At 48.6% G+C, this 16955-nt stretch overlaps 1 protein-coding gene across 3 annotated transcripts; it reads right to left on the bottom strand.

The window, feature by feature from the left end:
* Positions 1-469: 469 nt before the first annotated feature.
* ANKS3 (ankyrin repeat and sterile alpha motif domain containing 3) lies at positions 470-16934 on the bottom strand. Of its 3 annotated transcripts, XM_068698759.1 has the most exons (18): positions 16800-16934; positions 14336-14446; positions 14025-14200; positions 13470-13668; positions 13131-13252; positions 12392-12473; positions 11563-11698; positions 11094-11252; positions 9836-9961; positions 8526-8641; positions 7460-7627; positions 6869-6993; positions 6466-6607; positions 5724-5896; positions 4427-4512; positions 3447-3530; positions 2853-2947; positions 470-2625 (listed from the first exon to the last, which is right to left on the bottom strand). In XM_068698759.1, exons 3-17 carry the CDS (start codon positions 14192-14194, stop codon positions 2865-2867), a joined length of 1971 nt encoding a protein of 656 aa, XP_068554860.1. In that variant the 5' UTR covers positions 14195-14200; positions 14336-14446; positions 16800-16934; the 3' UTR covers positions 470-2625; positions 2853-2864. The 3 variants fall into 3 exon arrangements, 2 of the variants coding, with proteins under 2 accessions (XP_068554860.1, XP_068554861.1); XR_011101551.1 differs by lacking the exons at positions 470-2625; positions 2853-2947 and adding an exon at positions 4602-4757 and having other exon boundaries at positions 3481-3530; XM_068698760.1 differs by lacking the exons at positions 14025-14200; positions 14336-14446; positions 16800-16934 and having other exon boundaries at positions 13131-13317; positions 13470-13609.
* Positions 16935-16955: the final 21 nt, after the last annotated feature.

Below are 16955 nucleotides of genomic sequence, written 5' to 3'. Positions count from 1 at the left end.
CACAGCTCACAAGTCTCAGACCAGAGCTGGGCACCAGATCAGCATTTCACCTTTAAGAAAACCCCAGCACGCAACTCAAAGCCTAAACTCATTTCTGAGCTAGTGCAGAGACCTCTGCCTTTATTGTGCAGCTAGGACTTTTTGGGTGTAAAAGCAGCCGTTCCCAGCTAGGAACTAAAAAAGCTCACTGTTACCTATGCACCATCCTCCTCTGCAGCTCTGGTACTGCCTGACTACAGGAGCTCCCCCAGCACCAACCCAGCCAGTGCTGCCAGGGCATCGCCTCCAACAGGAGCCAGGCAGGGACTGGGAAGCCATGGACCAGGCAGCCCCAGAGCCCTGCAGCCACCTGGGGGAGAAAGTTGGAAACACCACGTGTGTTCCCGATGGTCCTCAAAGAAATGGGTCAAGTTATTCACAATTCTACACCAGCTCCCCCCCGAGAAGCCCACACACCAGACACCAGAAACAGGTTTTCGGTTTTTATTGTTTTAGCCAAGTCAACAAACGCTATTTAATTTGGACAGCTTGACTTCGGGTAGCACCAGACTCCCTGCTGCCTGCACAGCCACCCTTTCAGCACTGAATACTGTCAAGTCACACATTCAAGGGATTGCTTCCTCAAGGGAACACAGTTCTATAAAGCCCCTTCCCTGGTGTCCCCCTTGGGGCACTATCACCCTTCTGAGCCTTTCCATCTGGGCTCCCAGAGAATCTTTGCTGTTGGGCTTCCTTCACACCTACACTGCGAGTCTCCAGCCTGCCCGTTCTGTAACAGGGAATGCAGGACAAGGCCCCAAATCCTGCTCCGGGCATGTCCTCAATACTCTGAGCAGCTTTCAGGGATGCTGCCTCAGAATAATTGCCTCTGCCACAACAACAGTGCTTCAGCATGAAAGCTCCTGCAGCCTTGTCCTACTGCCTGCAGCACTTGACACCTGCGTACACCCATGTCGTTCCCCAAACAAGGCACACAACGGCAGCTTTCTCATTTCAAGAGTTAAACATGAATAAGGAGCACCATTCCCCAGCTGAGCACGCTGCCAGGTGCATCCATGCTGCGGCAGTGCAGGTGTGCCAAGTGGTGTACGTACCTGCCTCAGCGCCCCAGGGACGATTCCCTGGGACAGCCCAGCTGGATGTCACCTTCACCAAAGGCAGACTCATTTTCAAGCCTAAGTAGAGCTGGGCAGTTGATCAGAAGGGGATAATTAGCTAAGGATGGAGCTGGGATGGTTTTTTTGCACTTAATCACAAATGCTGAAGGTTAAAAAAAAACAAACAAAAAACAAACCAAAACTCAGAAGGAACACAGTTTCTTTCCCTTCTCAGCAAAGAGAAGGGGACTTCTCCAGACTCGTTAAGGCCATGCTCAGACCACAGGTATTCCCTCCCCACCTCCCACCCACCTTGGACTCAGCAATAGGCAGGAACAGAGCTGCTGCACAGTGCTGGAAGCCGTTTTCTATGATGTAACTGTCACCAGAGCCCCTGTGGCTGTTTGCCCAGCTCCAAGAGACCGGGCAGTCCCCTTGGGAGGGGGCCTCTTCCTGCACCATGCCCTTTGAAAACACCCACAGTGCCAACGCAAGAATGCCTCAGCAGCCTTATTTCCTAGCACTGAAGCCTGGAAACCAAAGGCAGGCAAAGCTGGGGACTAAAGCTTAGCACTGCAGCTACATCTGCAACTGGGATATGATTTTATTTATTATTTTTCTTAAATCTGCCTCCCGCGTGGGGACAGATCTATTCCTCTGTTCTTGTTCTGCCCGCCTTGGCACTCTGTTGCTTGCCAGAGGCAAAGGAGACCAAACAGTCTTGAGCTTTTCCTTCCCTCTCATGTCCTTCCAGGGGCACATCTGCCTTGCAACCAGTCAGTGTTGGGATCTTGGCACCAACAAACCTGACCACTGGAGTCTCTGCCACAAAGCTTTTACCACAAAAAAACAGTTATTTGGGAGTGAAAAACATGATCAAAAGTGACCCCAGAGGCAGACAAGAATCTGAATTGAACCAAGGCAGGCTGGCTAGGAGAGGTTTTGAAGTACAGATCCGAGACAGCAGCAGGGAAGTTGCTCCAGCTAGAGACTAGGGCTGCGTGAGCTTCTCTGGAGCTCGCTGCAGAACATCACCCCCCTCTGCTCACTTTACTCATCCACAACAAGCCTGCCCTCCTTATTGCCTCAGATACATTTTCTGTGTCAGCTCCCGAGCAACTACCAATCCACGTGTGTTGGAGGCCTTCAGGAGGGGATTCTGAAAAGGATAGCTGATTGCTGTAGGTAGCTGTCAGCTTTCTAACACCATGCAGCCCTGAATGACAAAGGCTACGGGGAGTTTAAGGCAGATAAACCCTTTGGGCTCAGTGCTTGTCCTCTTAACTTAACCTTCCAGTATGGACAACACGTTCCAGGGAACCTAGACAACAGTCAGGCCCATACAGCTGCTGAGTCCTTGTCCTCTGCTGTCCCTCATTCTCCCAGGCACATTTTCTGATGGCCGAGACCTTCTTCCACACATCAGCCAGCTCTCAGCAGAGCTGCAGTGCTGCCAGCACAGTGCTCACGCTCACTCTCCCAGGCACACTCAGCTTCCGGGTGGAACAGTCACCCGACGTCAGAATTCCTGCAGCCACCAGGAAAAAAACAGGACAGTTACCCTTCCAGGGAGGCACAAAGACAGATTTTTCCAAATAAAAAGCCAGTCGAAGGGCGCGTGAGGACGGGAGTAACGCCTCAGGGTGGATGCTCTGAGCAAGCACTGGGCACAAGCCACGGGTGGCTGTTGCTTGCTGCAAGGAATGATGCTCCCTGTTCCCCAGCCCTTTCCAGCTGTCATCAGTTCCCACTCACCATCCTGCTTTGTTAAGGCTCTAGCCAGCTCTGCCCACCTTGCCCTGGGGCCTGGAGCCTTTGGAGGTTTTGAGTCACAGTCTGCAGAGCTTTACCTGAGGACAAACCAAAAGGAAAACTCATTGTTAGCAACAGGCCAGCGAGTGGTAAAAAACAGGCTGCAGACTGCATTCAACCACCATTATCCTGCCTCTGTGCCATCTCCTTCCTTGCAGGGCCCATGGAACAAAAATGTGCCTGTTGCTGGGATGAGTTCCTGTCTGCAGGGCACCTGCTTTGGGAACCCCTTCACACGCAGCTCTGATCACTGAGCAGCAGGAGAAGACAGCAGCAAGGAGAACACAGGGGGCTATGGATCCCCTTCTCCCAGTCTGGACCTGTCAGCAGAGGCCAAGGCAGAGCCCAATGTTTGCAGTGAGAGTAAGTGCAAGAAAATGCCTGCAACAGCTTCATAGCTGGGAGACTTCCCTGAACGAGGGGGGATTGTTAGCTCCCTCCAACCCCTACCACTGCCAAACCATCAGAAGCCTGCCCCACCATGCCTCCCCTCCAGCACAAGTCACTTCACACGACTGGCGTCCTCCCCCACCTTACCCATTTCTCCCACACACTTCTCCAGAACAGCTGACAGCTCAGGCAAGCTCAGAGACTTCAAGGAAGGCGGCCATCCTTCCCGCACTGCAAGAAAGAAAACACATTTGTCAATCTGCATGCTCTGCAACGAAGGAGACAAGGGCTTGGTGTTGCTGTGAGGTGTCTACACCTAAAGTGGTTCCAGTTGAGGGTTCTGAGTCACACGTGAAGGGAACTGGAACTGCCCACAACAGAAACCGAGTTTTTTCCCCCCAATTATACCACTTGTGATTCCCCCACCCCTCAGAAATACTGGCTTGGTCACACAGTAAGACAGATCTCAAAGATTAAGTGTAGCAGACTGAAATAGTCTCTGATTGTGTCACTTTTAAAACACAAGCAGTGAAGAGCACATCATGTAGGGCAGCAGGACCATTTGCTAGCTCCTTGTGATCGGGAGCTGGAGAGCCAACCCTACCCAGCCACGTACAGCCGTCTGCCTCACTACATGAGCAGCACGATCCAGAAGACAGGGTCACTGAACCAGCCAGTGTTTCTGATTCAGACCTTGCTCTAGCGCACAGTGCAGTAACACACCTGAGGGGCCCACAGTGCAGTGCAGGAAGGGGAAGCCACAGGATCTTTAAGCGCAACTGCCACTGAGTGCCTGTGCTACAGCTGTATGTTTTTAACCAGAAACCCCTGCCAGACCCCAGGACTTCTGCCTTGCTAGAGATCAAGAGCTTCAGGGAAACTCTGCTGCAGTGAAAGCCCAAACGCCTTGGATACTTCAGATGCTTTCCCCAAGCAAGACTTTTTACATTAAGTGTAAGCATTTACCTGCTCTAGCATTCCAGATCACACCTAGCCTCACCCTCTCAGCACTGAAAGGCAAGCCCACAGCCTGCTCTAGGGTCTCCCACTGTTTGCCCACGCCCTGCTCCTGTTTCTTTGGTTCGATGAGCTCTCCCCCTTCCCCAGACACACTACTCAACTCTCACCGGTTCCCAGCTGCACCTTTGTGTCCAGCGCTCTGCCAGCTGCTTGCTCTTGGGTTAGCCGGGAGGACAGCTCTGCTTGACAGGATCTGCCAAACAAGACAAAGCCTGTCAGAAGTGCACAGGGTGGTTTCTGGAACAGCATGCCGGTCTGTGCCCTCCTACATCCTGCAAGTACCTGCTTGGGATGCCGAGGGACCACATCTAACGCCCTGGGTTACAAACTGCTCCTTGTTCCTTCCCAGGAAGAGGAAGACGTGCCCCAGACAAAGCTCGGGGCGCTCTCCACTGTGCCCCATCTCCACAGCAATCTCTGCCCCTGTCCACAGAGGAGCTGCGGGGGGAGAAGAGAAGGAGGGGGTGGGGTGAGCAGGAGAAAGCCTAAGCCAGGGGCTGCATCTGGTTAATATGAGAATCAACCCCAGTCCAATGTTTCTAATGGGCAAATGAAGCTAACTCAGGACAGCCATCAGGGGCACACAAAAGGTTCTCTGGTTAACATCATCATGCTATCGGTTCAAACAGTGCAGCCTCAGCTCCTCAGTGGGATGAGTGCTCTGGGAACATCACTCTGCTGTCCTTTGGAAGCCAATCCCTGGCTTAGAAGTGAGCTGAGCCTTCTCCCCTGTTGGGCTAGAAACTGCAGCAGTAGAACCACTGTCACTTTCAAGGACACGTCAGTCCTATCCACTGACAGATCAGGGCCCACAACAGAACAGGGGCTCAGCTGGGGCACGGAGAAGAGTATCACAAAGGCAACAAAGGACATGATAGCAGGTAGGGGAAGACTGAACTCATAGGCAGTGGTGGGCATGAACAGGGCAGGCTTTTCTCTGTTAGGCATCAGAGCTGCTAAAAGAGTTTTCTTAACTAGCCAAGGTTGGCAACTGGAAGTCCTTTGATACTCTCTGGAAGTCAGAAACTCTTTCCTGCATTCATGCAGTCACCAAGCCACATGCTCCCTAGTACTTGGGCCTCAGATAAGCACTTAGGCTTTTGGTTCCAAAGGAGCTGAGTCCCTTCACCTTTGAGTTGGAATAGGAGTGCTCAGCACGCTGAACAAAACAGCTCATTTATAACTCAATACATCTAATCAAGGCTTCAGATCTGCTTACATGGCCATGACTTTCCATTAGAGAAAGCCACAGAGGATCCAGAATGAGTCCAGATGCTTTATAAGCTGTCCTGCCTTACCCTAAGGTATCACCTGTAAGAGTGACAGTACGACCCCTGATCTCTGCAGAGCCCAAATCCCCATTTTCCCCATTAGCTTCAGTGACATTTGCTGGGAAGAACTTACTTGATCTGATCCAGTAAGACCCCAGCATCCTTGGTGATGGCCTGAGCCTCTCTGAGCTGGCACTGGATGGCATTCCAGCTCTCATCCCGCTCCATCAAACAGCTCTCGGCCACTGCACGCAGCTTCTGCTCCTGGCACACCTGGCCCTTCATCACCTCCACTTCTTCACACCTCTGCAGCAGAAAAGAGGGCAAATGACTCCACTGCAAGTACTGTACATCGCTCCAAGTCCTGTGCACCACTCTCATAGTGCCTCCTCTGACACATCCCTGCTGTTTTAATGGGTTTGGCAGCCAGAGGGTCCCTGCAGAAATGTGCCAAAACCAGCAGAAATGGAACTGCCCAAGATTTATACACTGATCACAGATCCTATCCACACCAAGACCAGCCCCAAAGTTACAATTTCCTCTTGCTCTCCTTTACCAAAGATATGCAGAAGACCCAATTTGCTAAATCAGTAGAAGCCCGTTTGCAGATAGCTGCACAACTTCATGTGAAGTGGTGCTACCAAAAAAGGCAGGTAGTCAGTTCCCCTCACCCCCTTCATTTTCGTTCTCAGGTGGATGCAGAGGGGAAGATTTGCATTTATGGGGTTAACTGATCTACTCAACACCTGGTGTGTCCTCTGGAAGTTATGCCTGTTCCTTTACCCCAGTCCATTAGAGGCAGAATGTAGAAACATGCTACCAGTCACTCATTAGACCACGAAAAGCCACTGAACAGCTCCTGGCAGACTTCTTACCTTGTGCAGCTGAATGGCCAGCTCCTGCATCTCAGCCTCCAGCCGATCTGCATAGGCCAGCTCCAGGGCATCACTGGGCGGCCGGGCATTGCTGTGCCATCGGGCAATGGCAGAAGTCATCTTCCTCTTGGGTCCAAACAGGCTGGTGGGAGAACGACAAACTGTCAGGGAGCAAACATTGCATTGTCCGTGCCCAACAGGATGCCTGGAGGACCTCTGCAACCTCCTGGTTCTTCCAAGGGCACCGTCCACAACAAAAGCTTGCTGTGGCCAAGAACTAAGGGATATCAAAGTTGTATGGGAGACTACCAAAACAGAGAAGCACTCACCAGCTAAGCTTTCTTTACCAGGTTACATTTGTAGTTTTAAGGGAAGAGATAAGAACTACCTGACAGATACTCACGTGATGCCTATTTCCTTCAGGTCACTCTCTGTGAGGGTCAGGAAGATCCTGAGGTCAACATCTTGCTCCTCAAACACTTGCAGGTACTTCAGGCACCCAATCTGCTCAAGGAACGTTGCCAGGTCCTGCAGCCCATACAAAAACTATTTATGCTCTCACAAACAACAGCATCACCTCTCTTCTTCACCATAAACATCTGTTTCCTCTCGTTATTGTTATGCCTTCCTGGGTTCCAGCATGTCATGACTTCCCCTGGCCTGTGCACTGCAGCTACTACCTCTTGTAACAACTGAGGAAGAGACAGCTAACGGCCCACCATTTGCCCTAGTCCCCACCACAGCCCTGAAGGATCTGCAATATCCCTCCAAGCAACATCAACACCTAAACCAGCAGTTCCTTGTACAAGACGTTGCTCTTTCACAAGTACTTGATACTGGGCAGGGGGTTGGCATCAAAGACATTTTGATGACAACTTTCCTTTTATCTGAGAAGGCCAAGAAAGCAGCTTGAACAATTTCAAAGAAACCTCCCAGGCTTGCTACAGTGATGTGGTCTGCATCACTTCAAAGACAGCTTTCTGTCCTCAGTTACCTGGGGTCCTGTATAGGCAGGGGGCTCTGGAAGCATGAGGTGCTGACTAGAGCCTCCAGCTTTCCCTGGGCAGTGGGTCCACTGGTTATCACTGTTGCTGTAGCGATTCTTGACCTTAAAGCTTTTGGCTTGTTTCCGACTTGGAGGACTGTTTGCGTGGTCGGAATCCTGAAAAAGAAAGAACACAACAGGGAACGTAAAGGTCAAGGACAGTCAGGCAAAGGTGCCAGGATCACTACATCTAACAAGTGCAGGCTCCAAGCCTAAAGCTCTAAATCCAGACAGTGGTCTACAAACACAAGCAATGATGAATATAAACCTTTTTAGAAAGGGCTGAATCAAATCACTGTCAGGATGGCACCTTGTTATAGCACTGCTCTAGACTGGCTGGGAATTAACAGGCTCTTGCAATTCCAGCCTATGAAGTAGCACATGGGAGCAGAGAGCAGCACCAGATCCTCCCCAAACCACTACAATGCACTGAGTTCCTATTTGTGAGAAGCACCTCAAGAAACAGGATCTGTGTTCACAACCCTTCTACATACCAGCCCAGAAGGGTTCAGAACCCTTCTACATACCATTCACAGCTCTGGGGTGTGAGCTGTGACTAGAACCACTGAATAACCTCTATCCTTTTCTGTATTTTACACTGCCAACATAGCATTACTGTGCTTCTCCAAGTCTTATGATACTGCCTATTATCTCACCACTCTAAAGGACTGACCCAGCTCTAGCAAGGGATGTCCTTTACAGATTGCTAGATAGATACTGCTCAAAAAAAAAAAAAAAAAAAAGAGTTCAGAAGCAACAGAGAGAGCTTAAAAACCATTCACTCAACATCAAAAATCTACTCGAGTGAATGCTTTGATAGTTGGCTACTAGCCAGAGATCAAACAAGCCAATATGTAATCTTCAAATACAGAAACTTGGTTTCGTGTGCCTTCATGTACCTTTTCTCACCCAGCCTGGTACTGCAGCCTTCTGTGGAGGTAGAATCATAGCAGGCTGTCAAGGGCAACAGCACAGGCCGAACTGAAGGCAGAGAAAGGAAAGATGACAACCTCACCTCATTGCTTTCCAAGGAACCTTCACTGCTGACCCCCAGGGCTTTGGTCAGGCATTCACTACTGCTGCTGCTGCTCCTGATGGTTGCTAAGTTGTTGGCGAAGAAAACGTTATCCTCTGGAAAGGAACAAGAAAAAAATCTTGAGGTTGAGCTTCATTACACTCAAGACTGTTTTTGCCACAAACAATCAGGTCTCCTGGAAGGCATAAAGGAAGTCTTGTTATGGGTTTCTCCTTCATGTGCAGTACTCATGATTACAAGACAATTCTGAGACAGATATGTCACAAGTCTGATCCCACGGACTAGTCTTTCTCCTAGTCTGCTTAGTACCTCAGAGAGCAGGAAGGCCAAGTGTGTGTTTGTGTACTTCTGTGAGGCTCTTGGTGACAGGGTGGACAAGTGGATTATTACCTACAATAAGCCCTCACTCCCATTACTGAAATCCATGGAAAATCTCTCTGAGCAGAGCCAGCACAGTGCCACATTACTCTCTATTAGTTAAGGAACTGTCCAGAGATGCTTTCCTCGTGCTGCTTCACAGAATCATAGAACAGTCAGGGGTATCTTGAAGGGTATCTTGTCCCAAACCATGCTCAAGCTAGTCACCTAGAATCACGTAACGGCAACGTCTCCAAGAAGGGAGTCTCCACCCATCTAGGCACCCTGTTCCAGCGTTCAGTCACCCTCATGGTAAAAACTGTTTCTTTACATTCGGAGGCAATCTCCTCCATTTCATTTTGTGCCTGCCACCTCTTGTTCTGTCACTGGACACTACTGAAAAGAGCCTGGACCTGTCTTCTTCACACCTTCCATTCAGATTTGTACACACTGACATCCCCCCAGAGTCTTCTCTTCTTTACACTAAACCACGTTGGTGCTCTCAGCCTTTCCACAGAAGCGAGATACTTCAGCCCTCAACATATTAATGGCAATTTGTTGGACCTCTTTTACCAAGGGAATATCTTACTCACTCCAGAATGCCTCCCTTCTGCCCCTCCAGACTCCAGGTTCTGGGATTTCTCAAGGTCAGTCCTACTACTAAAGAGAGAGGTGAAGGCAGCATTCAGAATGGTCTTTCCTCTCCCTGCCCAGTGGGGCATCTCACTCTCTGCTTGGAGGGTCAAGCACAACCTGGTTCTGGCCACTGGTACAATACTATGATGCTACAGACTCAGGTCAGAGGTGAAGATCCAGTGACCACAGCTGCCTAACAGCTAAACAGATCAGAAAGTGAACACAGAAGCCAAGGGGCTGGTCCCACACCCAGGTGAGCTTTGCAAATAGATTCTTTTTCCAAGACAGTGATTTACCCCTGCTGCTGCTGCTCTCCACATCCTGCTCATTAATTGGAGAGGTGACATCCCGGTTCCGGATACCATCCGCTTCACAGCTGCCATCATCATTGAAGGTAACGTAGCCCTGAGGAGGGACCTGCTCTGTGTGCACGAGAAAGGGAGAAGAAACAGAGTAGTTAGGATTCAAGTTACCAGGGAGGTCCCCCAGGGAGGCTCCAGCAGAAAGAGCGTTCATTCAGGGATTTCAAAATAATCAAGAGACTGTCACTTCAACTAGCAGAATCCGTTTTAAAAAGCACAGGGGGAAAAGTGCATATGCCTACAGTTTCCCTCACACAAACAAATAGCTGGACTTTATTTAGATGGTGGCATTGATGAAGTCAAAGGAAAGAGCCTTATAGCAGAGCTGTACTTTACTTAGCTTTCAAGCATTTCTTCTTATCTCCACACCCACACTAAGTGGAAAAACATTTGCTTAAGAGAGCAAAGTGCCAACTGCGCTTCACCCCCCCCAGCCAAGCACACTGTAAAACTAACCCTGCTGCATCTGTGCTAACATCCCACTACCATTTCAGATGCTGACTATTGTGCTGATGCAGTCACTGCCCATGGTGTAGTATGCATCTGTGTTAACAGAATGAACCAAGTTCTGAATATGTTTTTAAGCCCATATTGGCTATTTCAGAAAACGGGGTAATCAGCCTGAGGAATACCTATAGCTACGACACATGCATGAGAAGGCAAGTTCATACCACTGCATCCAGTGGTCGATGTCTGAACTACAATGATCTTTCTCTTGGCCTTCTACAAAGGCCTTGAAAACTTTTTATTTTTGAAGTGGTACTTCAAGCATCAAGGAAAACAAAGCTGACAGGTCCAGGTGTAGCAAATTTCCTTTCATTATCAGTTATTTTCTGGATTGTGTGACCTCTTCCTTTGTCATCAGCCAAGAAGGGCTCTCAAACCTTTGAGCCCACCTCAAAAGAGAAGCTGGGCTGTTTTCAATAGTGAGGGGGAACGGTAATTGAAATAAGAGCAGTGCTTGTTCTACAGATAATTTTCCACTCGATATCCAGCTCTCACAAGTGCATTCAGCGGACTTTGGTTTTAAACCAGAAGCTCTATAGCCTTGTATGAGGGAGTTCACTGTTTTCCTTTTTGTATAAACCATGCATAGAAAAACACAAATGAAAAGAAAATTGTTGGCACAGAAATAGCTGTAAAGCACCTGAGACCATGAAGGACTCTCAGTTAGGCTTCAAACTATTCTCACCATAGCGAGACTGCTTCTTTCCCCCGATTCCAACTGCTGTTATCTTAGCCAAAGCCTGGGGCCCATCATGGATGCTGGGACCCTTGGTCCTACGAACAGGTCTCTGTCTCTGGGGAGCAGAACACGATTCATCTGAAGAACTCAGCTCTTCATATTTTCCTGTAGTCCAAACAAAGACTGTTAACAGCATGATAATTCATGTACCTACTCATTTACTACTGGTCCTATAAAACCAATTAAAAGAAAAAATGAAGTGTTAAAAGAGAGGGTAAAAGTTCATCTAGGTCAGGAAAGGGCCAGCAGGCAAGAAAAAAGTGTTGGAGCCGTGCCTCTTACATCCTAAAAAAGTACTGGAATTTCCAGGACAAACCAGCTAATATCACCCCATATATGTAATCCCATACTTACAAGACATCAAGTACCTATCTTCATGTTCTACCTTAAGATGAAGGAACTAAAACCTGTTTACCTGGACCCCTGCAGAAGACCTTGGGTACTGGGGCTGCATGCAAGTCTATCAACCCCACAATCTTCGTATGTCCATACTTCATAGCCAGTGTCCGTGCCGTGGCTCCAGTGTTATCTCTGACATCTGCTTTCACTCCCTATAGAAAAATGGGCATTTGAAGTGTTCATAGCAGATAATTATTACTTAGGTATTATATTTTAATTAATTTTAATAATTAATTTTTAAATTATCTTCAAGCAAGCTAAAGAATTGTCTTAATTTCTCCAAGCCCATCAGAAATACAGGCTCACCTTTGATAGCTCAAGCTCCACTACGAATTCCTTGTTGCCTTTCTATCTGGTTTTCCCAATCCCCAAGGAGGCATATGGCTCTTGCGCATTGCCACTGGGAGCTACTTAGTTTTATCTGAAATGTTTTGCATTGCTGCCTCCTTCTGGAAGTAAGCTGGACCAGCTAAGTGGGCTATTAAAAACTGTTTAACATTAAAAGACATGAATGCCAATAAACTTTAGGATAGAGACTTAAGATTCCCAGTAGTCCAAGCACACAAATCTGTAAACTCACTGCATTAGCTGCTTCCTAATTCAGCCAATATTCAGTCACATCAGACTTTCCCCTCCTTGTGCAAGACTAGCAGTGCACAGAGTACGAGCCTTCAGAAAACAGCTACTTTTAGAACAGCCCTCGAAATTCATTACTTTAGATCAAAGATGACCATCAGTGATTAAACAACACTTAGAACTGTTATGGTGTTAGCCTTGTGGTTCTCCCTCTCTGAAGGCTTAAACCACAGATTTTGAGCTTTACAGAGATCTGTCCAGACACTTACATGATTGAGAAGATATTGAACAATTATCTCATGGCCAGAAGCAGCTGCTTCCATCAGAGGCGTATATCCATACACAGGCTCCCTAGAAAGGGAACAAACATACACGGACTACAGTAATCAAAAATGCACTGCACTCCTTGCCATATCATTGTAAGACACTTTCAGCCTCCACCCTTAGCTGATCACACACTATACAGCATATTGGCTATATATACACACTGCATTCTGGCCTATCTCAATAAAATAGATGCAGAAAGTGTTACCCTGCACAGCAACATGCTGCTCCTCCAGCTGCCTGTCTGCCTTTCATTGCCAAAATCTATTTTTCAGGAACTAGCAAAACTCAGAACCTCTTGCTGTCCCTAGGCAATCAGTACACAAACATACAGGTGGTTCCTAAGTCACAGGAATTTGCTGCACACACCAAAAACTAGAAACTGAACTTGAGTTCAGGAACAGTTGCACCTGTTTTCTTTTGGAGTTTATCCCATAATTAAGCCACTAGTAAATCTAATTGCTCTTGTACTTGTTTAAATAAGCGATAGCAACATGGGCAGCCTTCACTGTTCTGTCTGCAAGTCACCTGTCCTTGGTACTAGCTAATCGTATACCACACTTCCTAAAGCACAGGGTAGAAGACAAAAGCAGGCATCTTCCTGTCTGAGTGCATTCGTACATCAACTGTTGCTCTCCTATCTGAAATAGGAAATCTTTTGAGAAGTGATAGATTCCTCCTTACTTGCAGTTGGCGTTTGCCCCGTTGTCGAGTAAGAACTTGACCATCTGCTGATGTCCAGCACTGGTGCAGTGAAATAAGGCTGTCCAGCCGTGAATATCTTTCATCTCCAGCTCTGCGCCTTGCTTCAAGAGAACAGAGAATGTTCTTTACTGCATCCCCTCTGCTGGGTCTCTTAGCCACTGCCCCTCTGTGGTATGATACCAAGAAAGTTTAAATCCCTGTCAGGAAGCTGGACTCAACAGAACAAATTGCAAGCTTCGGTCACAACTGATGGAGAATTCTACCCTGTGCATTTAAACCATGCAGCGTGGCTTTACCGACTTATTACAGGATACACACCTGGAGGAGGAAGTAAGCAACACTTTCATTTCCACAGCTGGAGGCCAGCATGAGTGGTGTCTGTCCTTCTGGCGTCGGGATGTTCACATTCACTCCTGCTTCCAGCAGCAGGTGCACAATGGTGTCATGGCCAATGTAGGAAGCATACATCAGTGGAGTCCAGCCACCACAGTTCCTCTTATTCAAATCCAGATCTCCACTAAATAACAGAAAAGAATTCAGCTGAACTACTGGCCTGGAGATACAGCTCACAGCAGATTCCAGCAGTCTCTGCTACTACCACCACATTGAAAGAAGGCTGAAAAAAACCACAAAATCTAGCACTGAAGCCTGCATGGGAATTCCTACCAGTTCTGGAACAACCAAAACACCAAAGAGATCGTTTTTAACCAGCAGGATTGCCCCCGTAATTGTGTGCCTAAGAACACATCAGGAATTCCATGGTGTGCCCTTCTTGCAATGTTAGGCAGACCTGTACGGCAACCAGAGAAGAAAAAAAAACAAAACAAAGTCCCTAAGTACAAGAGAGCTGTGCCCTCTCCAGCCCCTCCTTACCGCTGGATACACTCCTGCACCACTTCATACTGGCCGATGGAGGAGGCCGTGTGCAAGTCCAGAGGAACATCCAGTTCTTCCCGACAGATCATCTGTCCGACCCCATGCCACATGGAGAGACTGCGGCTCAGCAGCTCCGACTCGCTGGCTTCATCACTCAGCTCCGACATCCCGCTCTGAGCAACCAAAGCAAAGCAGAACTTTGAGCTGGCTGCTCTCTGTCCTGCACCGAGCACTGCCTCACCCGGGAGCTCTGAAGCTCCAAGGCTTGGAGGCAAGGTCACCTCAGAGGCACAGTTTCAAGCTCCTACCTTTACTTTGATGGCCTTTGTAGCCTGCTGTAGCCCGAAGCAATATGACTTGCCAAGGAATTTCTGCTGGCAGTTCTTTCTTGCTGCAGTAGACTCTGGGATTTGAGCACGCTAGAAAAATAAAAGCCAATAATGCTAAGAACATCTTTCAAATCTCATTTTAAAGACTTCAGAAGCACCGGCTTTATTTCCTCCCCTTCTGATCAAAACATGCCTAAGGCACCTTTGGATAGCTTCATCAAGAGAAGACATTAAACTTCTATTTAAGTGCTGATAGCATGCTTAGTGCTATACAAAAGGATGTAATTCTTGGTCTGCATGTTTTATAATTCAGAGAGAATTAAGAATCAATGTGTCAGGAGAAGCACCAGAAACATCTGTCTTGCACCACAGGATGGCCCTGCCTAAACTAGAATTTGGTCATTAATGCTGACAAGTGCCCGCTGCTCTCAAAAGTAGTTAAGATCACCTGAACAAGGTGCACACTTTGTCATGTCATCAGGTTATAAGGAGATTGTTTCCGCACTTCAGCAGCAGCCTGGTCCTACTGCTGTGAATCTTGGAAATTGCTGAAACGCTTTGAACAGCCGTGCACCTGCCCATTTGTTATCTGACTGTACCCACCACTCTGCAGACAGTAACTTAATTACAAAGCTAGCACAGTTTCAGGACTGTCTGAAAGGTTTATTTTCCATCCCTAGCCTCGGGGAGCAATTGCAAATTAATCATTTTAACTACTCGCAGGAGAGCATTCTCATTTGGCACTTTATAAAAAGCTCTTCAACACAGCTGCATCTATCAGCTGTGGTCTTCAGCTGCGGTTTCAGGCTACATCTGAGTCAACCCAATGGGAAGTGCTTTGCCATCCCTCTAGTCTCACTGCCTCCCATACAGCACTTCTGGGGTTTGCCAGATCCCACCACATACTACGCTGGGCAGCTGAGCTAACCGAGAAGCATTCTCTCCTTCTTGAGAGCTTCTTGCCCGTTTAAGTCCTCAGACTAATTCATTTGGGGGTCACGCAAGTGCCACATTTGGCATCAACGAAGGAGAGACAAGATGTGTTTTTCAGCAGCAGTTGTTCTTTATGTTGCCTCAGATGTAACAGCAGAAAACATAAACATGCTTTTGAAAACAATCAGGAGTCCTCTTCTCACAAGCACCAGCCCTTTTGCTTTGCAAGATAAGCAAATCAGCTTTAACTCTGACCTCTTTTCTCCCCCACTGGAGATTCCTCCCATATCTTGCTTCCCTTTCTGCCTTCTTTAACTTGCTAGGACCACAAAAGCACCATCCATTCTAATCAGCATGTGTTGATAACATGTGATTCCTTTCTCAAGGCATCACTTATTTCACCTGATAACAGCAATTTCTATTACACTGGCAACGCAGGGGCCTCACGCAGGAACACGCTGGGCCGAACACAAGTGAAGAACCAGAAACACCCTGACCACCTCACAACCAAAACACAAATATGTAAGCAGATAGGCGAAACATAAGCAGGAAAAGTAAGAGCGTTTCTCACTGCAATAAACTAAAGCTTCCACTGGAAGGCAACAAGGCATGTTTGCAGTCAGTTAAGAGCTGAAGTCCATGACAGTTTGTACATGCATGTTCAGGTGAAAACAGAGCTCACTGCTCTCTCTGCAGACGCCCTCCTTAATTGGAAACGTTTACCATAAACCCCAGATGTTTAGCCTTTACCAGAACCTGCCCTGTGCCAGTTACAAGTTACAAATACAACTTCAGCAAGATGTCAGAGCAGCACTGACACAACTGAAAGGTGGTAGGTTACCACCTGGCTCCAAAATATTCTGGACTCCCAACTCCTTCCTACCACCCTGACTTTAAAAAAGGCAGAAGTTTCACCCCAGACTAAACTGAAACCTGGTATTAGCTGTGAACTCACCTGAGAAAACAGAGAACAGCTGAACGAAATACAGAGAAGAGTAGAAGCGATCAGAGCCCTAAAGACCAAGGAGCAAACTGCCTGAACAGGGTTGTCCAGACTGAAGAGCAGAAGCCTGGAGGAGACGTGTGACAGCCTTCAAGTAAAATAAATGGTTGCCACAGAGAAACAGAGAGGGCAGAAATACCCCGTGCCTTGGGGCCGCAGGGGATATGACAAGATGTAACGGGCTTCAGTTGTAGCATGGAAGATTTCGGCTTAAAACCACAGAAACCCTTGGGTAAGGCAGAAGAAGCGCTCCAGGATAGAGAAAGGAATTGTTAAAATTATTCTGAAAGCTGCCACCGCCTCGCAGAGGGCCCGGCCCCGCCGCCCCCGGTCCCCTCGGCCAGGCCCCGAGCAGGGCGGCCCGGGCCTGCCCCACCGGCGGGGGGAAGCGGCCCGGGGGCTGCCACAGGGCCCGGCCCCGCTCCGGGCGGCCGCAACCGGAGAAGCCCCCGGGGAGAGGCCGAGCCCCGGCCGAACCCCCCCTGCCCCGGCCCCGCCACCCCTCACCTGCCGCCCGGTGAGGCGCCGCTGCCGGAAACCAGCGCCGAGACTGCCGGGAAGCAGCGCCTCGGGACTACAACCCCCAAGAGCCCCCGCGGCGGCAGAGCTAAGCCCCGCCCCCTTTCGGGTAAAGAGCCAATAGGAGGCGGCGCTCTGAAGGGG

The sequence above is a fragment of the Anas acuta genome, chromosome 15 (assembly GCF_963932015.1).
Source record: "Anas acuta chromosome 15, bAnaAcu1.1, whole genome shotgun sequence".
Classification (NCBI taxonomy): domain Eukaryota; kingdom Metazoa; phylum Chordata; class Aves; order Anseriformes; family Anatidae; genus Anas; species Anas acuta.
Note: the sequence above shows the minus strand (reverse complement) of the source record. Positions and strands in the feature narration are given on the sequence as shown.